The sequence below is a fragment of the Neofelis nebulosa genome, chromosome 13 (genome assembly GCF_028018385.1).
Source record: "Neofelis nebulosa isolate mNeoNeb1 chromosome 13, mNeoNeb1.pri, whole genome shotgun sequence".
NCBI lineage: Eukaryota > Metazoa > Chordata > Mammalia > Carnivora > Felidae > Neofelis > Neofelis nebulosa.
The window spans coordinates 29321000-29346923 of NC_080794.1; the positions used below are offsets into that span (position 1 = coordinate 29321000).

At 37.3% G+C, this 25924-nt stretch overlaps 1 protein-coding gene and 1 long non-coding RNA gene across 7 annotated transcripts in view; both read right to left on the reverse strand.

The window, feature by feature from the left end:
• Window positions 1-3343: 3343 nt before the first annotated feature.
• Window positions 3344-25924, reverse strand: part of JMJD1C (jumonji domain containing 1C) — a 264455-nt gene continuing 241874 nt past the window's right edge. For 5 of the 6 annotated variants that reach the window (XM_058696459.1, XM_058696457.1, XM_058696458.1 and 2 more), the window contains 13 exons: window positions 25823-25912; window positions 25204-25331; window positions 24801-25014; window positions 24062-24276; window positions 23096-23374; window positions 19959-20127; window positions 19314-19404; window positions 18186-18316; window positions 17686-17808; window positions 15474-15613; window positions 13546-13722; window positions 4571-4702; window positions 3344-4265 (listed from right to left, as the gene is read on the reverse strand). In XM_058696459.1, the coding sequence (XP_058552442.1) occupies window positions 4176-4265; window positions 4571-4702; window positions 13546-13722; window positions 15474-15613; window positions 17686-17808; window positions 18186-18316; window positions 19314-19404; window positions 19959-20127; window positions 23096-23374; window positions 24062-24276; window positions 24801-25014; window positions 25204-25331; window positions 25823-25912 (1979 nt within the window). In that variant the 3' untranslated portion in view covers window positions 3344-4175. Of the gene's footprint in view, window positions 4266-4570; window positions 4703-13545; window positions 13723-15473; window positions 15614-17685; window positions 17809-18185; window positions 18317-19313; window positions 19405-19958; window positions 20128-23095; window positions 23375-24061; window positions 24277-24396; window positions 24502-24800; window positions 25015-25203; window positions 25332-25822; window positions 25913-25924 lie in introns of those variants that run through there. The other variant, XM_058696463.1, reaches the window with a different exon arrangement.
• Window positions 9741-11344, reverse strand: LOC131492724 (uncharacterized). The gene is made up of 2 exons (XR_009252260.1): window positions 10469-11344; window positions 9741-10215 (listed from the first exon to the last, which is right to left on the reverse strand). It is a non-coding gene; the product is annotated as an uncharacterized LOC131492724 (long non-coding RNA).

Sequence of the window (25924 nt, forward strand, 5' to 3'; positions counted from 1 at the left end):
TTTTTGAGACACAAGAGAGAGCGCGAGAGCGAGTGTGGGGGGTGGGGGTGGGGTGGGGGGGCTCCAGGCTCCAAGCTGTCAGCACAGAGCCCAATGCGGGGCTTGAACTCACCAACCATGAAGTCATGACTTGAGCTGAAGTCGGACACCCAACCGACTGAGCCATCCAGGTGCTCCTGCCTCACTTTTTAAAATGTGTCACTGATAAGTTTTTTAATGTTATGCCCAAATCCTTGTTTTTCCTCCTTTAAAAGTCCTGTGGTTTTCACCAGCATAGTGCAGGGATTTTTAGGAACTGATTGGAAAAAAGTTTGCTAACAAAACATCAGCACTGATCTTGTACTCCCCGCCGCCGCCCCTGTATTCTTTACTAGCTTGGTAGGACCTCTGAATCAGTTACCATCCTATGTTGGCAGAGGACCATGCTGGCTCTCCACCTTGTTTTGCACTTCTTCATTTTGGTTTGTTCACCGACCCAGCCCCCCAAATCTTTTCATCATCTGTCAAACCTGGGGTCAAAGACCAGGGGACAGTAGCGCATTGTTGGGCTCATTTGTCCGGGGAATGTATCTCCTCTCAAAATGGGAGTCCAGCTGTGACCCACACATACAACACACCATTCTTGATTTGCCCCTCCACTGACCCCAGGGCTGAGGTCTTTTTCGTAAGACAAGACAGAAAAGACAGGCAATCCTCCAGGCTTAAGGGCAGCTGGTTGGCTCATTTACAGACAACTGAGTGAACAGCTTAAGTCAGCTGTGAAAATCTCTCCAGTCAGGAAAGGGAACCCACTTTGTGTGCAGCCAGTGACCTGGGGCTCGCCAACATTTCATTTTTGTTTGAAAGGAACTTTGCTTTCATTAAAAGAACCAGATTTCTGTGAGAGCCAAACTATATACTACTCGGTTGGAAGGTGTCACTATCAAGGTTAATTACTGTGAAACTAGGTATGTCATAACTTGAGTCTGAATCTTGGCCACTTGCTACATCCCAGTATTCATAGTGCACAGTATACTGAATAGCTGTAGAATGGTAATTAAGTAATTTTCTTTTTTTCCCCCTCTTCCATGGCCAGCATTCCTGATCTGATCTGGGAGATGATCTTTGATAGGTTGGCATTTAGGAATAGAAGATGCTAAAAAACAAACAAACAAAAAAACAAAAGCAAAAACAAACCCCCAAAAAACAAAACAAAAAAAACGGGGGAGGGGCAGCACCTGGGTGGCTCAGGTCATGATCTTGCATTTCGCGGGGTCGGGCTCTGTGCTGACAGCTCAGAGACTGAAGCCTGCTTCAGATTCTGTGTCTTCCTCTCTCTCTGCCCCTCCCCTGCTTGTGCTCTCTCAACAATAAATGTTAAAAAAAAAAAAAAAAATGCCAAATTTACATCACTGTATATGTACACACGCAGAACAAAGGTATGAGAGCACATTTTTCTTCTGAAGCTCACTAATCTTACACAGATATCACCAAACGCATACTCCATCTATCAAAGGGAAGCATCAAGAACGACACATTTTATGGGTGTTCCAATCCCAGAATGTGCTGGGCAGAAGGGAAATGGGTTTGGACTCATGTAAATCATTAGTCAGGAAAAAGAATTCAAATTCAAGTCCAAATTAAAGTAAAATGGGAGGGATCTAAATATTCAGCACAAGTTTCCCTGTATAGTCTCTTTGAAGATTATTTTACACATTTATTATGTACTCCATCACTGTCTGGAGGAAACGGACATGCTCAGATGGTTTCATATGTGAGAAGCATCTGAGCTAACCAAAAGGATGAAGGAAACAAGCTAAATGGGCAGAGGAATCGCTCCACCAGGGATGTGACCGGTAAAACAACTCATAGCATTCCAAAAAGTCACGTCTTTAATGATGAGAGCATTATAGTCCACTCTCTCCACCCTGCCTTACCAAGAATTAGGTCACTAGCATGGAATTCAGACCATGGATAGAATACTTGTATCAGATGAGTTTGTTTTGAAAGAAGCCACACTGCCAGGCTTGATCTGCCTTAGTTTCAGCCTCTCTTGTAGGGGTTGTAGTACGGTTAAAAGGTGGCTCAAACAACAGCAAAAGCAGCAAAACCTTTTGAAACCTTTTGGAAAAAAGTCACAAGACTTTAGGTTCTTGGCAGACTATGGAGCAGCAGGCAGTCTACTCCAGAATTAATATCTTGGGCTTGAAATTAATTTCACATCAAAATTAAATCAGATGGGACTTTTGAAAGTGTTAAGCAGCAAATACCATTTAAATGAACTGAAACATGTTTAAAAAAATAGTATTAAAAAGGTCAAAAACTTAGAAGATTCACATTATCATTTGAACGATTCCTCAGCCCAGTGTTTCTAGCCAAGTAGTCGTCACCCATCCCATTAACCCCTGTGTCACGTGGGACATTAATGTGACCCGTAACCTCATAGTCCTGGCTGAATATTGCCTGGAGTAGGTGACATCATAGCCCACAGGGAGTTAAAAGATGGTACACATAGGGGCACCTGGGTGGCTCAGTCATGATCCTGCGGTTCAGGAGTTTGAGCCCCGCATTGGGTTCTGTGCTGATAGCTCAGAGCCTGGAGCCTGCTTTGGATCTGTCTTCTCTCTCTGTCCTTCCCCCACTTGCACACCCTCTCTCAAAAATACAAATTAACATTAAAAAAAATTAACGATGGTAGATATAAACAAAGCAACTTGCATGGTCACAACTTGGGCTACTTACTACTTTTTTCTTTTTAACTATGTGCTTTCAAATGAGAAGAAAAGGCTGTCCCCTTCAGTATCCTGCAGGTGTCAGTGGAGGATGACGTATTTCCAGGAACATTCAAATGGATAGGTCTATGTGAGCCTCAGAGTAACCAACTGGTAATAGCTATTAAAATGAAGACTGTGAATTAAAGCAACTTACCAGGGCCACACAGTAAGTAGCAGAACTCATATTCGACCTAGACTGGCTGACTGTAGGCCACTGTGTCCCCTGTCTTCCTCCCACCCCCAAAACTATCTTATCAGCTAGCTCTGTGGTGAAACACACTTACTTGAAACTGATCACATACGCGCATAATCATGGCTTTAAAAATTCACATATGCATTCTTCTTTCAGTGAAAATGTGTTCATAAATAACAAATAGTAGTTACTGGTATTCCTTTTTTCAGTTGTGCCACAGGACAAATGAGTTGAGGCACTTGTGATGGCCCATAAAGTCTAAAGAAAAGCACAAAACTTATAAAACAAAGGAAAAATGTCCTAGAAGAGAACATTGTAAGAAAATGCTTAGTAGTCATCATGATGATGAATCCTTGGTAGTATGCACATCATAAAAGGAAGAACTCTGGAACACGCCATTTTTTGATAAAGTCCTTTTAATGGAAAATGTAAAACCCCTTTCAACTTTAATGTACAAAGCCATATGTAACACTTGCACTTTTAACAAATAAAAGCAAGCCAATGTTTTAAAAAAATACATCATTAAATGTATATATGTATATATTTACATAGCATATTAAGTTTAATATTTAGCTTTAAAAGTTCACATAAATTTTACCAAAATGAGACAATTTTAAATAAATTACACCTTTTGAAAATGTTAAATTGTACAGTCAATAGCTTCAACAAAATATTGAAGTGTCCGTATTTAGTATCTACTTTATATACTTCATATTTTACAAATTTTACAATTATTTGGCAGTAATTTCTGATTATGACATGAATGCTGTGCGATTCAGCAATTTCCCAAATGCAGGCAATAGCTGGTGTTTGTGTCCTATTCTCACAGTAACTGTCTCAATGTAGTGAAAAATATCCGTTATTTTAGTAAACTGTACAAGGTCACATTTACACTTGATCAACAATATAGCGTAGAATTTTGTGGTTTTTTTTTGTCAAAAATAAATACATCATTTTAAATCTGGCATTTTCACAAACATCATATACACTATAATACAAAAACAGCCATGAAGTGCTGCTTTTTAAATTTAGCTTGTTTTCATAACTAACATTGCATCACAGGAACTGTGACTTATGCTATACTGCTGCGGTATCAGTAACAAGTAATTGCTACAAAAGAGAATTTCTTGGCACTGATGGTTTTATGAAGCTTAAGTCAATGTGCATACTTATCATCGTTCGAAAGTAATTACAGTTCAATGGCCTAAAAGTATCAAACTGGACCACACCTAATTTTCTTCCATATCCTCTACTTCGTCTTCATGTATCTTCAAAGCTCTCACCATTTCCTTAACTGCATGATACAATAAATTTTTAACCTGAAAGAGATTTTGATATTTCTAATCACTTAACTGGAGATAAATTAAAGCTTTTTTTTTTTCTTAATGAGGGAAAGATACACTCAAAATAAAATAAACGTCAAAGTTAAAAAAATGTTAAACTGAAAGTTAAAATAAGGGCCACTGAAAATCATACAGTTAAATGCATACTGTTATTAAGCTGTGGTTGTTATCCTAATGTGACAAACAAGGACAATGACTGCCTAAGCGGTTATGCACATATCGTATTTCTGAATATAAAAGGCACATAAGAACAGGAGTCAGCTAGAAAATTCATCTCCTACCTGTAGTTTATCATCGTAATTGATTTCCTCCTTCAAGAGTCTCAGTTCCTGTGTTAAATGAAATGACTGTACAAGATGTTCTGGAGACACAAAGTCTTCAGTTACCTGAATACAGCTGTGAAAATTCTGTACCTATCCCCGAAACAAAACAGTAAAATAAAAATTTTAGGAGGCAGGAATACCAGAGAACTTATTTTCTCCTGAACATCAAATGCATTTCAAAGCAGAACACCACGCTTTTATGAGAGTTCTATCACTGAAAAGCTTTCATGTGGAGGGACTGTGTAAATGTAGTATTTTTAAATGATGAAAAGAACTTTTCCAGAAATCCTTCAGAGAGGCTAATAGTTCGATTCTAAATTACCAATTTGGTCATGGTGGATTTCTTGGTGTTACTTAAAAAAAAAAAAAAAAGAGTGCAGCTGATAGGATCTGCTTCCCTGTTTGGTGCAAACAATCCGATGTCGCTCCTCTGGCTTTCATCATCTGGGTCATTTCACTGTTAATTTTTACACCAGAGAGTGGGTTAAAGCATAAGAAATGAAATTTAGTTTGTGAAAAACTGGGAAGAAATCTAATTCTAGACAGATCTATTGCTCATGACAGTTTTAGAATTATCCTAGGATTTTATTTTTGCCTTTCAAATTAAACAACTAAAGATACATTCAGTCTCTAGTGGCAATATTACTACAACTGATGTCTCCCCTGACTAAAATGGTTTTCACAAAAAACCAATTTTATGTTATTTATATACCATGTACAAACTGACTTGGTACTTCACTATTTCTTGGAATTGTTATTTTTTTTTTTTATTATTAATGCTTAGTATAATGACAGAGAGAGAACAAAGCTGATCCAGTCCAGATTTTTGTGATGTTCTAGGTCTTACAGTGATATTTAAAGACATCATAAAATTCCTGGGAAAGGAGAAATAACTGAAAACTAAACATTTAAATTAATTCTAATTTTTAAAAGATGAAAATAAGTCTAATTGGGAGGTGTGAAAAGTAAGATAGTAAGTGGGGATAGAGAACTGTGAAAAAATGTGATAGAGTGATGGATTCCAAAAGTGCTGGAATTTCTCCTCTGGGAATAATGTCCACCTGCTCAAGTCTGCAGAGTTCTTTAAGTCAAGCACTGTGCCTCTACTGATAACTTGGTAGCATATATAAACATTCTCTTCCGTTAGTCACTAGGTTGTTGGTTCTTCTGTAGGACGAACACAGTGATGCCTCACATTTTCAGCACTGCTATATAGTCTCGCTGGATCTTCACCATGTGTCTCTAGAACAGATGCTCTATTTCACAGAACAGGAAATGATGGATAAGAAGTTCAGTGCCTGTTCCAAGATAAATCAGCCAACAAATGGCAAGCCAACAGGAACCCAGCTCCTGTAACATTTTGTCTAACAGATGCTTTATAGTCCTATATTAACTCGGTCCTGTATTAACTCAGTCCAGCATACACTCTCCAAATGTCCTTTCACTTATCTGAATGTACTGTGGGGATTAGGCCTTCAAAAGTTCTGCCGTGTACCTTTTAGCATGTCTGCATCTACTTGTAATTTTTCTCTTCATTGATATTCTAATCTTGTTCATACATCATCTTCCTGATTTTCTTTACCAGAGTCCTTTAGCTCTTTGAGTACACTTATGACACATGACTTAAAGTCTATGTCTAGTAAGTCCAATGTCTGGGCTTCCTTGAGGAGGGACAATTTATGTCAATTGTTCTTCCCCTGTTATTAGGCATTACTTTATGGTTTCTGTTTATGCCTTGTAACTTTTTCCTGAAAAATGGACACCTGAACATTATAATGTGGTTACTGGAAGTCAGATTCTCCCTGTGCCTTAGGGTTTGCTGCTGACTGCTGAAGGCTGGAGTCATCTATATTTTTTGTGACTTTTCAACACTATTTCTGTTAAGACTGTATTATTCCTTGTTGGGTGTGATCACTGAAGTCGCTGTTCCATTATCTGTGGTCAGGCAGTGACCTGCCAGAGATTTTCTAAATGCCCCAAATCAGCTGTCCTTTTCTTTACTGAGCAGTCCCCTGGTTGATGTAAATTTGGATTAAATTCCAGAGTTCTGAAAAAGTTGATTCTGTTGGTTTTACCAGTTTATGGTTGTTTTAAAATCATTTTTAGGACCATGACATTTATTATTGCTTATAAATACTATTACGTTTTCTGGGCTCCTGGGTGGCTCAGTCGGTTAAGCATCTGATTTCAGCTTGGGTCATGATCTCACAGTTCGTGAGTTAGAGCCCCACATCTGTGATAGCAAAGAACCTGCTTGGGATTCTGTCTCCCTCTCTTTGCCCCTCCCCTACTCGTGTTCACTCACTCTCTCAAAAAATAAACTAAAAAAAAAAATGCCGTTATGTTTTCTAATGACCTCAACTTGATACATTTTACATAAAGGCTTACAGTTAGTGTGAAGAGTCAAGAACACATTTGAACTCTTCGTTCCACTTATTAATTCTGGGCCATCTTTGAGTCAAATTTCTCACCTTCTTGACAAACTGTCTTATTCATACTTGCCTTCAGGACCAATTATAATCATAAACAGGTACTGTTAAAAAGTGTAACTCTTTCTGTTCACAGGTTATTATCTTGCCACTGATTGTCATATACACAAGTGACTTGTGAGAACTTCAGAGTGAAAGATTTTGCAAAAGTCCTTTTAGCATTATGAATGCAGAGAATTCACAAGTAGCAATATTATAAACTCACTACAAATGGCCAAACACAATCAATGAAGATAAATAGTTAAGGACAAATTTATCACTGAAGATTTTGTGACTTTTTTTTTAATAAAGTTTTTTTTTATTTTGAGAGAGAAAGTGAGTGCACATGTGTGAGCAGCGGAGGGGCAGAGAGAGGGAGAAAGAGAAGGGAGAGAGAATCCTAAGCAGACAGAGCCCAACATAGGGCTTGATCCTATAAGATCATGACCTGAACCGAAATCAAGAGTCAGATACTTAACCAACTGAGCCACCCAACACCACTGTGGCTTTAAAAAAGGAAAAAAAAAGGGGGGGGGGGTTTCTTTTAAAATAAAGGTCACTATGAATGTCAGGGTACTAGAGCTAAGACCAAGGAAATCCTGGAGGTGAAGGTCCACCTGCCCCATCTAATGATATATCAGACTTTCACAGATTCAGTCATGTTTGCCAGTGAAGATAAGCCGGCAACTAACTGAAGAGGGAAGTTCTTTTTTTTTTTTTAATTTTATTTATTTATTTTTGAGAAACAAAGTGAGACAAAGTGTGAGCAGGGGAGGGGCAGAGAGAGAAAGAGACACAGAATCTGAAACAGGCTCCAGGCTCTAAGCAAGTGGTCAGCACAGAGCCTGATGCAGGGCTCGAACCCACAAACTGTGAGATCATGACCTGAGCTGGAGTCGGATGCTCAACCGACTGAGCCACCAGGTGCCCTGAGTAGTTAATACATATGGAGAGTTGTGTCAATGATACTTTCCCTCAGCTAGGCCTCTCAAAGTGCTCACTGATGACAAACCAAAGAATACAATGGATCATTTGGTCAAAGCCATGTTTTGATAGATGCCCTGGATTTGCAAGGGCTTCTTATCTGCCTGGTTTTCGAGGCGTGGTCCTCAGAGAGTACCATCAGCATCACCTGGGAACTTGTTAGAAATGCAAAATTTCAGGTCCCCCCTTGGACCCACTGAATCAGAAATTCTAGGGGTGGGGTCTAGCAATCTGTATTTGATTAAGCCCTTGAGGAAATTCTGATGTATTTTTAAAGCACAAGAACCACTAATTAGAGTTTGGGTTTATTTTAAGGGCTACCTGTAGTCTGTTGGAAGTGAAGTCATCAACGAAAAGTTTTCAGGACCTCTAAGGACTAAATGAGTTGTAAATGGTAATACATCTCAAATCCAAGTTAATATGGTGAACGGTTTTTTTCCTTTTAATTTTCTCTCAAAACCACGTTATCATCACTTGTGAGTCATGGACAGCACCCTTTCAACAGAGTACAAATAATCATGCTGTCATTATCACACCACATAAGGAAAAGAAGACAGAAACTGTTGTGCTTATAGCTGGCGATTCTATGCCAAAATCTGCCGCAGAGCTGTCCTAGAGCACTCAGCGAGCTAGCGGCGAAGCTCAGAATAGAATCTGCCAGTCTAGGTTATCCATGCAGTTTCAGTGTACTGGAGTGGGATATCTTTTATACTCTAGAAATCTACGATGAAATTTGCTCTCTAGAATCTAAGTGATATTTCTACCTAGCTCAAAAGAGAGCATGTTTTTCTATGTACTTATGTGTACAGTCATAAGTGGAAGTTATATTCCAACCTAAGTCAACTTTCTGAAGTGGCCAGAGAAGACACATACAGAATGAGGCTAAAATTGACATGTTTGTACAAAGAGCACAATATATATAAATTGTGGAAAGTCATAACTTTGTTTTCATCTGTACTTGTGTGAAAATATGTTGTATATGGGAACATATTTTCAAGCTGTCAGGACTTACAAATATTTAAATGTATTATCCTAAACATGGGAGACGGCAATGAAAAACAGAAAGCTCTGTCCTCAAGAACCTTCTATTCCAGTGTGGATTAAAAGACAATAAATAAATTAAGTAAATTATGAATAATATTAGAAGGTGATGACCAAAATGGAGGAAAATAAAGCAGGGGAGATGACAGGGAACTGGGAGACACAATTTGCAGTTTAAAACTAGGGTGAGGGGCGCCTGGGTGGCTCAGTTGGTTAAGCGGCCGACTTCGGCTCAGGTCATGATCTCGCGGTCCGTGAGTTCAAGCCCCGCGTCAGGCTCTGTGCTGACAGCTCAGAGCCTGGAGCCTGTTTCGGATTCTGTGTCTCCCTCTCTCTGACCCTCCCCTGTTCATGCTCTGTCTCTCTCTGTCTCAAAAATAAATAAACGTTAAAAAAAATTAAAAAAAAAAAAAAAAAAAAACTAGGGTGAGTGTGATGCCTGGGTGGCTCAGTTGGTTAAGCGGCCGACTTCAGCTCAGGTCATTTTCTTGCGGTCTCTGGGTTCGTGCCCTGCATTGGGCTCTTTGCTGGCAGTTCAGAGTCTAGAGCCTGGAGCCTGCTTTGGATTCTGTGTCTCCCTCTCTCTCTGCCCCTCCCCTGTTTGCTTTCTGTAATAAACATTTTTTAAAAATTAAAAAAAAAAAAACAAAAAACAACTAGAGTGAGGAAGGTGACATTTGAGCAAATAAAGCCTGTAAAGAATGTTAAGAAGGAAGTCTTATAACAGATATCTGAAAAAAGAATTCCAGGCCAAAGGATTAGCAAGTACAAAGGCCCTGGGGTACAAACATGTATGGTGTATGTGAAAACGGTAGCAATGGCAGGCAGGGTGGTCAGAGAGAAGTAAGGAGGAGAGAAGTAGGGGAGGAAGGCAGTGAAATTGTGTATGTGTGTGTGTGCGCGCGTGTGTGTATACATGAGAGCATGGACAGGATACAAATAAAGATCATTTATGGCCTGGGGAAGCTTTGAGTGGAGTGTTCTATGAACAAAACTTTTTAACAGTATCACTCTGCCTAGTATTTTGAGAAAACATGGTTTTTTCCCCCAAAAAAGCAGCAGCAGAGAGACATGTACATGGCATAGAATCTCTGTGGTAACACTGGTTACCTTTTTTTTTTTCCTTTTTTTTTCAACTTTTTTTTTTTTTTTTTTTATTTATTTTTGGGACAGAGAGAGACAGAGCATGAACGGGGGAGGGGCAGAGAGAGAGGGAGACACAGAATCGGAAACAGGCTCCAGGCTCCGAGCCATCAGCCCAGAGCCTGACGCGGGGCTCGAACTCACGGACCGCGAGATCGTGACCTGGCTGAAGTCGGACGCTTAACCGACTGCGCCACCCAGGCGCCCCAACACTGGTTACCTTTGAAGGAGAGGAGCTGGGGGCAAAGGTGAGAAAAAGACGGAATTTTTACTGTGAACCCTTTGTACTGTTTGAATTCTTAAAAATCATATAAATGTATTACATTTAAACATAAAAATTATTTGAAAATAGTCCTTTCAACAGATAATAGAACTGATATGTCCATATGCAAACAAAAAACAAAAAACCTCGGTCCAATACTTTGCACTATGTACAAAAATTAACTAAAAACTAGTCACAGACCTAAATTTAAGACTAACAACAATAAAGCTTATAGAAGAAAACGTATAAGAAAATATTTGTGATCTTGGGCTACACAAAAATTTTGGAATTACAACAATAATAAAAGTATGATACATAAAAGAAAAAAACTGATCACCTGAACTTCATCAAAATTAAAACACTTCTCTTTAGAAGACACCATTAAGGGGGTGCCTGGGTGGATCAGTAGGTTAAGCATGTGACTTCAGCCTAGGCCATTATCTCGCCATTACGGAGTTCGAGCCCTGAGTCGAACTCGGTTGCTGACAGCTCAGAGCTTAGAGCCTGTTTCAGATTCCGTGTCTCCCTCTCTCTCTCTGCCCCTTCCCCACTCACACTCTATCTCTCTCAAAAATAAACATTAAAATATTTTTTTAGAAAAAGAAAAAAAAACCCAACTGCGAAAATGTACAAAATATTTGAACACACATTTACCAAAATGGATATAAAGATGATAGCAAATAAGGACATGAAAAGATGCTAAACATACCTGGTTATTAAGAAAATGTAAATTAAAAGTACGAGATACCAATGCACATGTATTCAAATGCTTGCAAACAAAACTGACAATAAGTACTGACTTATCACTGTCCCCAGATGGAAACCACCCAAATATTCTTTTTTTTTTTTTTTATTTATTTTTTATTTTTTTTTAAAAAATTTTTTTTTTCAACATTTTTTATTTATTTTTTTGGGACAGAGAGAGACAGAGCATGAACGGGGGAGGGGCAGAGAGAGAGGGAGACACAGAATCGGAAACAGGCTCCAGGCTCCGAGCCATCAGCCCAGAGCCTGACGCGGGGCTCAAACTCACGGACCGCGAGATCGTGACCTGGCTGAAGTCGGACGCTTAACCGACTGCGCCACCCAGGCGCCCCCCAAATATTCTTTAATTGGTAAGTGGATTAAAAAAAAAACAACAACATTATATTTATACACAGAACAACTACCCAGTAATCAAAAGAAACCAAATACTGATACACACAACATGGATAAATCTCAAATGTATTACATGTTGAGTAAGAAAAGTCAGATTCTAAGGGCGACATATCATAGGACATTCTAATACAGGCAGAACTATAGGAGGAAACAAGTGGTTGTTGGAAAGTCAAGTTGGAAAAGTTGACTAATAAGGGGCAGGAGGGAATTTTTAGGAGTCATGGAAGTGTTCACTATTTTGTTGTGTTGTTACCTCACTATATAGTTCTCAAAACTCATAGAATGCACATATATAAAATTATACCTCGATTTAAAAAACTACACTGTACAGTTTTATTAACTTGAAGAAAGTAGATACTAGATAAAATTAAATATGTAAGGATTTTCAGGGGAACTTGTTTCATATTATCAAAGAATTCTTTCTATTTACAAAAAGATTCACTGCACTATTCTCTTAAAAAGACTGCTTCATTGAGGATATTTTATTTTTTTGTTACTGATTAGCTCTTTTCTGATAAGAGACTAGAAGGCAAAAAAAAAAAAGGGGGGGGGGGTGATGTGGGGTGAATCCCATTTAAACTTTAACCATAGGGACACCTGGGTGGCTCAGTCGGTTGAGTGACTCTTGGTTTCTGCTCAGGTCATGATCTCACGGCTAGTGGGTTCGAGCTTGGGATTCTCTCCCTCTCTCTCTCTGCTCCTCCCCTACTCACAATCTCTCTCTCAAAACAAATAAATGAATAAAAAACTTAAGAAAAATTAATGAAAAAATAAAGCTGAATCAAAAATGAAACAACTCTGATCACTGACCATGGGACAATAAAACAATTTAATATAAATAATGTATTAATTTAATCAACACATTTAATATATTTTTTCCTCCAGGAAGTTATTGTAGTGAAACAGGTGTATTATGTTTTTTACTATCATAAATGCCATTTGATATTTAAGAATGATAAATCTAACTCTGAGCTTGACATATTAAAAACTAAGTAACTATTATCATTTATGGAGTATTTGTGGTATTATATAACAATGTCACAACACTACACAGGCAGTTATTGCATATATATGGTTATACAAAATGTGGAAAATTTTCCATGTCTTATGTAAAAGTACACATATGAGATATGTATAATATCTTAATAACCAGGTGGTGGGAAAGGTGGCGAACCCACTCTGGGGCAAACTAGCTTTTTGGGTTCTTGGGTTTCCCCTACACACTTTGTTACTGTGAAGGCTAAGCTGGTCCACAGTGGCTCCAGTCTATAGGAATCCACTGTATGCTTTTAATACAATCCTCCAAGCCCACTATGCCATTTTGCCAAGTGCCACATAGTCAAGCCACAGAAGCAAAGATAAGGTGTTTTAGTTTCTAAATTTTGTGGATCAGTAGCTATGAAAATTACGTACTATCTTTCTTTGGAAACATTATCACTATGTTAGCAACCTGACAAGGGGGGAGTTACACAAAAGCCTGAATTTCCGAACGGTCTAGTCAATACTTCATTCTGCTCAATTTGGTGCCTTAGAAAATGTGTGATCTCCTAAGTCTTATTAATAACTTAAGTGTTAAGTCTCACTACCAGGAACCGAATATATAGTATCTCATTTTCCCCTTAAAAAGACTTAAAAATTAGATTTACATCCACTAAACCAGAAACAATACAAAAATGGAAATCTGGCTCATGTTAAAATAATTTCAGTTCTCAAACCATTTAACTATGTCAGATCTCTTCAAGCACGGGAAAGCTATCTTGGTAATTTCTTAAGGAAAACAAACAGGTGCGGGTCATTCTCTTACTTACCAGAACAATTCATTTTTCAAAATTGGTTCTTTCAGTAAATAGACGTGTTGGAAATAAGTTTGTACGCACCTGATGAAGTGCTCCTGCTGGTAAGACAATGGCATCACCGAGGAACTGAATGAGAGTGCAAGTTCTGACTCCATATTCCTCAAGCAGTCTTTGGCGGAGCTTTCTGTTCACATACCAGCTTTGGTCACGTATTGGATCATGTTCTGGTAGAACTTCAAGGCCTTGTTCTTTTGAAATCTGCAATATGGATTAAAATTAGAATATATACCTCAGTTTTAAGTAAGGGAAATGATAAATCCCGTTCAGTTAAATTTCAATTTTCTTTACAATAACCATCTCTTGTTCTAATAATCTTAACCATCTTTTGTTCTTAAAATCTTATGGAATGTGTGCACTTAAGGTAATAATATTCTACGACAATTTGAAAAGCCAAAGGACATTACAACAATATTGCACAAAGAGGTTCTGTTAGTAAAGCGAATTATACTACCACCTTTTAAAAAAAAATGTGTTTATTTTGAGAAAGAGAGTGAGTGAGTGCGGGGGAGGGGCAGAGAAAGAGAAAGGGAGAGAATCCCAAGCAGGCTCCACAGGGTCAGCACAGAGCCCTGAGGGGTTTGGGGTTTGATCTCCCAAACCACGAGATCATGACCTGAGCACAAGACTCAGCACAAGACAAGAGTCTTGACCTGTGTCAAGACTCAGATGCTTAACTGGCCGAGACACCCAAGTACCCCTATACTATCACCTTCTCAGCTCCTCCTTGCCCCATGAAGATTCTATCCATTTGGTTTCTTTACTGTTATTTCAAGAGTACAGCACAGAGATTAGGGAAAGCTCAGTTTAGTAGCTTTTTTTCCAAGAGCCAAACCATCCATATGTATGGACTTCTTAAACACTTCCTGATCCTGATCTTTTTAGAAAGGTAAGTACAGGGGCGCCTGGGTGTCTCAGTCAGTTATGCGTCTGACTTCGGCTCAGGTCATGATCTCATGGCTCGTGGGTTCCAGCCCATGTCAGGCTCTGTGCTGATGGCTCAGAGCCTGGAGCCTGCTTTGGATTCTGTGTCTCCCTCTCTCTCTGCCCCTCCCCCACTCATGCTTTGTCTGTGTCTCTCAAAAATAAATAAAAAACATTAAAAAATATATATGTACAAAGGTAAATACCTTTATATTACTAAACTTTTAATCTTTGAAAAACCAATTTCAAGGGACACTTTTACTAAAATAAAGATCCTACCTTCTTTAGATGTTTCTGTGACATATTAGTTTTTGTATCCTGTACTTTTTACTACTTTTCACCAAGGGAAACATCTGACTCATCAAGAGATTAGTTCTTTACTATAAAGGAGATAGGGGAGCACTAGCAACTGAGAAGAAGTTTGCCATTCAAATATCTCAACATGAAATGGGCTTTAAAAGGAGTAAGAGAAAGGAGTTTCTGACTTTCAACAGCAACAAGAAATCCTGTCCTCTTTCGAAGCAAAAATTATTTAATGATCTTATGTTGCTGAATGATAAATGAAGTTACGTTAAAAATTTCTAGGGGCGCCTGGGTGGCTCAGTTGGTTAAGTGTTCGACTCTGGATTTCAGTTCAGGTTATGATGTCACAGTTCAGGAGTTCAAGCCCTGCACTGGGCTTTGTGCTGACAGCGTGGAACCTGCTTGGGATTCTCTCTCTCTCAAAATAAACAAACAAACAAACAAACACTAAAAAAAAAAAAAAAAAAAAATTAACAAGTCCATGGGGCACCTGAGGGGCTCAGTCGGTTAAGTGACTAGTTCTTGATTTTGGCTCATGATCTCAGTTTGTGAGATCGAGTCCCGTGTTGGGCTCCGCACTGACAGCAGGGAGCCTGCTTGGGATTCTCCCTCCTCCACTCACACTCATGCTCTCTCTCTCCTCTTTAAACATAAATAAACTTAGAAAGAATTACTAAGTCCTTTCTCAAGGTGAAGAAGTAAACTATTCGTAACCCAAATTATACCTTTTGAAGAAATTCCCTTATCTTGTCAATGTCTTTCCCTGCATAAATATGCCACAGAGCACCAGGTATTTCACTTGAGTCCTTCAATCGTTTTCTTAAAACATCATCCAAATCTTCTTCCTCCAATTTCTTGAGTACTCCTGAAACATAGGAGAATATTTTCAAATTAGTCACTAAAGAGCACCAGGGAGCCAAGTGTCCTAGAACTGACCTACGAGAGCAGCACAGTGCCTGACTAGATAGGACTCTTAAGAGAGGAGGTACACACACAGTTATACTGTTAGAAAACAGAAAACACTGACCCTAAGGAGGGGGAGAGTAACAGTAACTTTCCCAGATCATTTGTTTTCTGACATTAAACTTCACTGTTCTATGAATTAAAAAAAAAGGAGGAGGGGGATTATTGGGGTAGAGAAAGCTTATCTTTTTTAATAAAGGCCTCTAGGGGGAGACAACTATATGAAAGAATATGCCCAGGAGGAGACAGGAGGCAGGAGAACCATTACAGGTGGAGGAAAAAGTGTATGCTTTCAGTAGGTCAGTATTTCTTGATGTGTTTTAAGCATTAACCCGAAACATTCCTTTTTAAAAAAACACTCCTTTTTTTTGGGATCATCTATAAACAGTGGCAAAAGCTTCAGATAAAGACAGCCAAAGGATTAAAATGGATGTTTTCTCAAAAGACCAAATACTATGCTACAAATGAGGGATTGAAATTGTGCAAGAATAAAGATAAATAACAGTCTCAGCATTTAAGGACATGAAAGACTAGTTAAAGAGAAATGCAGGTATAACCTCTGTATTGGAAAATAAATGCTAGAGGGGTTGATTTGAATGAAGTACAATGAGGCACAAAAGAGTTAATTAACTATGTAGCATCAGAGGCTTTAAAAAGAACAGTAATCTGAACCATAAGTCACACATTTCTGTATTAGAGCTAAGACTATAACCCAAGTATGCCCAACTCAAATCCTGGGGGGGGGGGGGGGGGGGGGGGGGCTCGGGGCAAAGAGTTTTTATCTATTATAATCAAGGGTCAATCTAAGAAGCTAAAAAAGAGTGTAAAAAGGATTTTCTAGTTTTGGGGGAATTTAGGTTGTGTTTTATGGAAGCTGTCAAATACACAGAAAAACAGAGTGAATACTACAAATGAACCCCCATGTTTTCAGCACCTAGTCACTAAGTTTAGATACATCCTTGGCTCCAGATATAGAACTGGTGAAGTATGTGGTAGGTGGGTAATGTGTAGAATTTCACATGAAGTAAATGCAAACTAGAAAAGATAAAAAATAAATAAATAAAATTCTCGGACCCTAGAAAAGCCTGTGATTCCATAAGGTGTTAAGAACTAGGGGACTAGTACTCTAGAAGCCAAAGGCAGCATTTGAAGAAGACGCAGTGATTAACAGTGCCATTTATTACAGAGGGTAAGTATTAAGACCAGAAAGAAACCACTAAAACCACTTAAACTGTGAATGTTGTGAGGGCTGCAGCAATAGTAATTTCAGCAGGGCAGCAGGTACAAGGCCAACCCGCACTGAGCTGAAATGTGAATGGCGGTTGACAGGGACAGCAAAGAATCTGTTATGAGGGCAGGAGTGATAGGATGGCAGTGAGGAAGACAAGATTTGACAGACGTTTCCTTTTGATAAAGAAGAAATAGTCTAGAGTGTACTCCTACTTCAAAGAAAATAAACCAGTCAGGAGGGAAAGTATAAAGAAGAGGACAGCAGGTGGAACGAGGTTTCAGAAAGAAATCCAGAGGATGGAACCTAAAACCTATACACTGGGTAGAGAGCTTATTTCTACTTAGGAGAAAAGATTCCTTCCCTGATAGTAGAGAGGAAAAAATGAAGAATGCTTGAGGCACAAACCACATCTTATTCATCTTCAGACACCCAGTGCCCAGTTTCTAATATCCAATAAATGTTTATAAGTGAGCCTAATGGTTTATTTTCACAAACAGAACATTTACAGATAGCAAAGGTCAAATAATAATACTCATTTTTAAAACTAAAATTCCTATTATATCAAAAAAAGACAGGCAAATCAACCACTCTTAAAGTAATAAAGATCAGAATATCTCTCTATCTGCTGCAAATCTTTTTGCAATCTTTGCTGTTTACTGAGAGGCTGACATTCTGGACAATAAGTCCTAGTGTGTGTGGTTATTTAACTGTCATCCCAAAGACCACTATTCAAGTTTCTTTACCTGCTTTTGAAAGAATGCCATTTCCTTTGGCTATGCCAACATAGACTAGAATGTTTACAACATCAGAGACTTCAACATGGAGATTTGTTGTTCCTATGTCATGATCTTTAGCAGCAGCTACACCTGTGTATAAAAAAAAACTTTTACTTGACCGAACACATATCCTAAATATTCTCCCCAAAATCGGCTCTATGAGGAACATTTGTTAATTATAATTTGAGCTATACTCTCCTTGTTTCAAAACCTGCTTCCCAAAAGCCACAATGCAAGAAATTCCCATAAAAATCAATAGAAAATGTAAATATTTTGCAAGGAATCCATAAGTACTTAACTATATTGGCTATTAATTTCCAATATACTATTTGAGAGGAAAAAAAGATTTCAATGGATTACTAGAAAACAGATTTAGTAGTACCTAAAAATAATTTGACAATTATCTTTGGACAGAAGTTAAAATTTCATGTAATTCCAAATTCATGGAAATGTAAATATATACCTACCATAGGCACTGCACAACCTGGGTCCTAGATCAGGGCGCACAAAAAATCCTGGCAAATGAGAGGCCAAGTTGAATTTTCCTTCTGGATTACAATATTCTGGCAATGGCAGGCTTTTTAAAAGATCTTCATATCTGAAGAATAATAACACTGACTTGAACACAGATTTACATTCTTTTCTTAAAATTTCTAATGTTTACATTTTTTGAGAGAGAGAGAGACAGAGTGCGAATAGGAGAGGGGCAGAGAGAAGGAGACACAGAATCTGAAGCAGGCTCCAGGCTCTGAGCCATCAGCACAGAGCACAATGCGGGACTCAACGTGGGGCTCAACCTCACAAACCGTGAGATCATAACTTGAGCAAAGTTGACAAACTGAGCAACCCAGGTGCCCCTACAGATTTACATTCTTCAGTGCTTTCATAATTTTCAAGTTGTTCAAAAGTTAATACAACCTTTCTCTAAGGACTTTGACAGGTAACACTTTCCTTGACCTCATTCAGTTAAAATTTTTTTTAAACATCTGAGAAAGAGGGCACCCCTGACCTCATTCAGTTTAAATGAATGCGTAACACAAGGGCAAGCAAGCATCAAACAGAAGTGACAATGACTAAAATTGCAGTTCTGCTTCTCTAGTCTTAGAAAATTAAAAGCATGAATGGGTGCCTGGGTGTCTCAATCAGTTAAGTGTCAGACTCTTGATTTCAGCTCAGGTCATGATCTTGTGGTTTGTGGGATCAGGCCCTGCATGCTGTTCTGCACTGACAGCATGAGCCTACTTGGGATTCTCTCTCTCCCTCTCTCTCTACCCCTCTCCTGCTCTTGCTCGGTCTCTCAAAATAGACACGTAGATAGATAGATGGATAGGCAGACAGATAAATACGTACATAAAGCACCGACAGAATGGAGGTCCCAAAAAGAATTCCATGTCCTTTGACATTAGCATTCTTTTCTTTACTTCCTAACATAAAGACTTTATCCTGCTGAGGCTACAGAGATTGGGTTTTGCTTTTAATTGGCAAAGAAAATGCCTACAGATCAAATATACAGTTCCTTATCCTACTTCTGGGGATAATCTCAGCTCAATTTCAAAAACCCAGGGGTTAAAAAAAACAAGTTTTAAAATCTATACCTTGCTGGCATCATAGTCTTGAAGTCTTCTCCTGAAGGGCAATCTTTCAATTTTAAAACAACTGTTTCTCCACTTTTCATTTTTTGCCGTTCTATAAAGAATGCAATTTATTACTAAAAGATAATCTCTGCCTTTTCATTGTTATTAATGTTTGGAGAGGAAGGAAGAGATGTAAAATGAATGATTCAATTGTACAGTAGGTATTTAATGAATGCTTGCTCATTGCCTTTAATTTCTTATGTACTTACATAGTTTTAGGAATTTTATTCCTTAAGTATATAGGTACTTATAATAGTGCAAAAATATTCTTTAAAAATTTTTACAATTGTTATTGAAATCAGTCTTACATTTTTACTTTTAATTTCTAAGTGTTTTACATACATAACTCTCAAAGGTTTATGGGGTTGCCAAAAATACCATATAAGGAAACATGGTATGAATAACTTATGTATGGTCAAAGGAAATTAGGGGTGGAGCCAGGAATAAGACTCAGTCTCTTATTTCTAAGTATTTGTTTCTTTTTTTATTAGCCAAAGTAACATAGAAGTTTCAAAGATTAAAAATCTGTTAAGTCATATTTGCAATTTATCATTATTGGAGGAGTATGTTTCAGAAAACAGTAAAACAAACAAAAAAACAACATACTTGAAACTTCTTCAAAACCATCCCAGAATTCCTTAACATTGGCATTTGAAATAATGCTGTCTTTGCAGTTCAAGAGATCAGCTTGGTGGTCTCCAAAATCAAGACTAATTGACTCCGCCTTCCACAAGCTAATGTTCATTTTCTTATGCACACCAGAAACCACTGCAGGCTTATAAATAGATAGATCAATAAATAAGTTAAAAGGTATATAAGGACACTCAAAATTTGATTTTATATGCACATACAACAAATGGATAACAGCTTAAGTTTCAGGACTAATGACAAACTGTGAGAATAAAAGAGACTATTAAAAATAGTCCCTGACCTGGAAAGATGTTTACAATATACTGTCAAAGAGAAAAGATAATGGGAGAATGCCATATAAAGTACACTGCCATTTTTGAAAATTAAAATGTGTAGTAATTTTTAGGAAAGAAGTCCAAAAAGCTATACTAAAAATTTTTGTTCTGGGCAGTATAAATATGGATTTTTGGTTGCTTTATCTATAGACTAATTTTTGAAGATAGAACACAAGCTACTTACACATTTGTATGTATCTAACATACATAATAAGATTTTACAATAAAATACATACAGTCATTGAGATTAAAACATAATTTGTATCACTTAAAACACACAGGAGGTTCTTTACCTCCACAAGGATCATGATAAATAAAAACATTAAATAACCAGGCATAACATTAAATTTCAAGCTTAATGGCTGATTCCTTAAAAGTAAGTCTCTCCTTTGAAATCATATGAATTTGAATTCCCTCAAGGCTATTTAATCCTAAAACTAACAACTGAAGATTCATAGCTTCTAAGACTCCAATGCTGATGTAAAAAACAAAACAAAAAACAAACACACAAAAAACAAAACAAAAACCTTTAAGATAGTCTGATGTACTGTTCTTAAGGTGTTTTTTTTTTTTAATTCCTTTATTATAAAAGAAGCAAAAATCTGGGATATGGAGAACAAAGAAAGTTGTGATTTGAGAATCTCTTGTAAAATATAATATATAGTAAGTAATTTTAAACTTCATTAAGACAATTAAAATTTGGGGAACCATAGAGCATAATAACCTTTGGCTAGGGTTATCAGAAAAGGTATCTCAAAAGAAAAGAAAAACAACAAAAACCATCCTTGAGTCTAGTTAACTACTTGGGTGACTATTCCATTAAACCTCCTTTCAAGGGAGTAATGATATACATCCAACATTTAAAAATAGGTTCAGTTTGGGGCGGCTAGATAGGTCAGTAGATTGAATAACTGACTCTTGGTTTCGGCTCAGGTCATGATCTCACGGTTCATGAGATCGAGCCCCACACTGGGCTCCACACATTGACAGCATGGAGCCTGCTAGATATTCTCTCCCCCTCCCTCTGCCCCTCCTCTCCTCACACGTACGTGCACAAAACACTGTCTCTCTCAAATAAGTGAACTTAAAAAAAAAAATCTTATCAGCTATTAGATAATTAACTATTATTGGCAATTTATGTATTAATTCCCAGCCCCTATTATGGCTATCCAGGAATACTCCTAACCAACCCAATGCCACTCTTTCTAATGGTAACCATATTGTTAAAAAAAAAAAAAAAAAATGATAGAGGCAAAATAACTAGTGTATTAGAATCTTCTGAAGCAGATTCCTAGGGTACGTACCATCATCATCACCTTCCTGAAATAATGGAAACCTACCTAATTTGACTCCTTGTCTCTAGTCTTATTTTCCCCTAATTCAACTTTCAATCTGCTTTGCTGTCAGTTAATTTTAAAATGTCAATCTGATTACTTTGATTCCTCAAATAAAACCAACAGCTACAGAATAAAATTCAAACTCCTTAGTGTGATTAAGGCCCTTCATAATCATAACTCTAATTACCATTTCCTCACCATTATCCCACAGAACTCTTATCTGTGTTCCAGGCAAACAAAACTACTTAACAGTTTCCCAAGCACCTGATGCTTTTGATTATTTCCAGTATCTTGTTCACATCCAGAAAATTTTCACTTAACCCCTGAGACACCAATTCAGACTACCCCTTTTGAATTAGTACTCTAGCCTAATCATTCCCTCTTTTGGTTTTTTTAGAGTACCTTAAAATGGTCCTTAGCATATTTGATGTATTTATTAAAATATTTCCGTTGACTGTTCAAGCACACAGAAAATCAAAAGGTCTAAATTATGACCCACCAATGGCATCAGGGCTTCAAGGAGAGCCAACCAGAAAAAAAAGAAAAAAAAGAAAAAAAAGAAAGAAAGGAGGGGTAACTAAATATTGTGTATGTGCAATGAATGGGTATGATTTTTTTCTGGGGAGAAAGGAAACAAACTTTCTTCACAATGTGAAAAGGTTTAGTGACTTAAAAAGATTAAGAACCTTTGCACTAAAATAGTTTGCTCATGTACTTATTTTTATGTAACTTACTCATTTTATATATCTTTAATGGCCAGCAAAAAGACCAGGTTTTATTAGGTGCTCAATAACTACCTGCTCAATGAAGAAAGTAAAATAAAATAGCAAAGAATGTTTTCCAGAAAGCAAGAAAAAACAACATGACAATAGTAAGTCATGCAAATTCTCAATTTTGTTCACAATTTTTGTTCGCATTAATGTAATAAACTGCCATCTGACATCAGTGCCAAACATTCTATCAAAACTTTGGTCAAAGGGAAAATCATTTTTATTTGAACAGAATTAAATAATGGCGTTTGTCATTCAAGATCTGATGAACTAACACATCAATAAATGCTCTACGGATAAACATTAAAGGCAAAAACATCTACACTTTTCATTAGTCCAAGGAAAGTGCTTCTAGTATTAACACTTTAATAATAGATACGTATCTGTTAACTGGATCAAAGTACAAATGTAAAAAAAGGCACTGCCAAATTTGGTAAATATATGGCTTTATTAAAAATCTGTTGACCGATAGCTAAAAAAATGAAACATCAAACAACCCGTGCTTCCCTGTTAATTCATATAAATCTGACCAAAGAATATAAATTCAGAACCAGTAATTCTGGTAACCTTTTTGTTTTCGAGATCTGACTTCCAAATCCAGTAAGTACTATCTTTCCCCTTTCTTCTTATCCAACCAGTTTCAGTTTCCCTAATCAGCATAAAATACTCACTTGTCCATGTTTCCAACACTCTCTGAAAAGCTTCCAATTATTAATATTTTTATAATCCTGAAGCCACAGAATATGCTTCTCACAGATCCAAGAATGTGGCACGTCATTGTACAACATACTGTTTTCCTCCGTGGACGAATTTCTGCACTCTTTAGGCTCTTCTTTCAGCTCTGGTTTTACATTTATCTTAGAGGCTTTATTTGGTGGAATTTTGTTTTCAACAACTGAAGCAATTATGTCATCAAGAATGTTTGGCATAGTTCTTCCACTTTTACCACTCTATTAGGGGAAAAGTTGTATTTTGAGAGGATACATATATACATTTTTAAACTTTCACTAACAACTAACATTAACATTTTATCTGCCTTCAAGAATATCTAATCATGTCAGCAAATATGGATCTGTAGTCCCTACGCTGTTCCTAACAGGTATGAACCAGAAGTCTGGTGGTCTTCCATGTGAGAATCTGCCAAGTGTGCAAAAACTGCAACTGTGGCCTTTTACATTATTTTAGGACTAGGGCAGACAAGATAGATAGATGGAATTTCCCATATACTTTTAAAGATCACTAAAAATTTGTGCCTACCTATGCAATTACTGGTTTTTATTTTCTTCTGGTGCATAATTAAAACAAAAATGGATTACTAAATATTTTAAGTAAAAAAACATTAACTTCCATGTGGTTTATTTCCCCTACTGGATAGATACATGGTTTTCAAATTCTGAAGGAGTTATCTTAGGGCTCTTCTGGCATGAAATGCCCCTCCCTCAACCTTTTTCACATGGGAAAAAACCTAAAATCTCCAACTTTTAAGCTACGAGATTTATAATGCAGTTGGGAGTATGTCTGGTAATTGGTGTATTTTATTTCATTTGCATCTATTTGTTGTGTAATTCACAGCCAAATCCCCAAATCATCTAAATTTAAGGTCCATATGAAAACCAAAAATCTGGCATCTCACTCACTGGGGTTCCCATCGAATACACTGGGGCAAAGGCAATGCCAGCATCTGTAGAACCCACACGGAGCTTGCCAGCTGTTGTGGTCAGTAAATCTCGTAAGGTTGAGCCTTGTTCATTATTCTGGGACACAGGAGGTGATGTTCTGCTATTTGGAGAATCAGGATTGTCGTGTTCTCTCTCTTCTTTAATTTGATTTTCAAGGGCAAATTCTTTGTTTTCTGAAATACAACATTTACAAAATTCAAATAAAACTAATCATGCTGCTAAAGTACAGACAAAACTGGGACCCTACATTTGATAGTGAGAGATAAAAAGTGTAGCACTAGTGATTTATTCACCTGAACACACACCAGAGGATGGGTTAGATCCTTCAAAATGGAGTCAAACAGTTTGAATATGAAAAGGCCTTCCTCAATATCTTAGACATGTAGCTGAGTTTGCACCTGTCACAAATGAAAAATGCTATAGCTAAAACAGGGAGAAAGTATAGTTTAAGTTACAAATCTACTGCCCTGGTGGCTTTAATGATATGCTCATCCACAAATGATTCTAACTACTTTTGATACAATCACAGGGAGGTGAGTTCCTAACAATAGAAAACAAATGTTTTACTGTACCCAAGCCATACATAATGCAAGCAAAACACAAATATAAACTGTTCTAAGTGAATATTATAATGTAGCATAGTACATTGTTGGTTATATTATACTCATCTATTATATACTTAGATAACTTCATTTACCTTTTTTTTCCTCTCTGGACTTTTGCTCTGCAAGATCTGCTAACCAGTGCAGTGGTGACTGGGATTCTGGAGGAGTTAACTTGCTGTCTGTGCTTACGTCACTCCCTGGGCTGCTGTTGCCATTACTCTCAGACTTCTGAGGGTTATTCTGCTGCTGAGACTCAGGCATGCACAGAGAAATTTTATTACTGTGATTAAGAACATTCTGTAAAACCTATAAGGGTAGAACAATTAAACTTTAAAAATACTACCTCTTCAATTATTCAGAGTTAAAAGTAGTAATATTTATACAGTAACATAAAAAACATAATTTACAAAACACAAGTCCTAAACTGATTTCAAATAGCAAAGATGATTAATTTAACTATGCAATTCATTCGAATAATTAGAAAGTTTTACTTACTTGAGATACACCATTCACTGCAGGAAAATTTCCAACCTGTATATTCTGTTTGTTAGTACAATGACAATGGGATTTAATACCATATTTTTCTCTAAGAGTGTGCATCGCATCTAGAAGATCTGTCAAAACTACAAAATATATAAGAGTGGTTAATAAAAAGATAGTTAAGACAATAAAATTTTTTCCAGTCTTTTCTTGTGCAGGTTTTCTTATGTCCTTTCACTTTGCTTCCCATTTTTTCCTTCAATTCTTCCATCTCTTTCAGGTTTGATTATTCAACCAAATTCATGTTCTCTATTCTTTTCTCTCACCTCTATTCTTGAAAACTCAGTATGCTCAAAAAAAAAAGGAAAATAACCTTTCATCATAAATCTAGTAAGCTTTTCTGCCACACTCTAGTTTCCCCCTTTACAATGGTTCCTCTGACTTTCTTCATCACTGGGTCTGGGCTGGCCTCATTAGGTTTATTACACACCAGATTCTAAGAACTGAACAAAAACAATTCAAGATTAGATAAACCTTACCTCTCCATTCTATTATATTTCTACGCACTCCTAAATAATCTAGACCAAGAAAGAGCTGTTACACTACTAAGTAAATAATGTACATTTATACTTACCAGAACCAGGTATAATTTGAGTTGGCATTAAATGTTTGTGATCATGAGGCTGTCCCTTCACACACTTCATCCAAGCATACAGTTCTTTATCTGTATGATTAG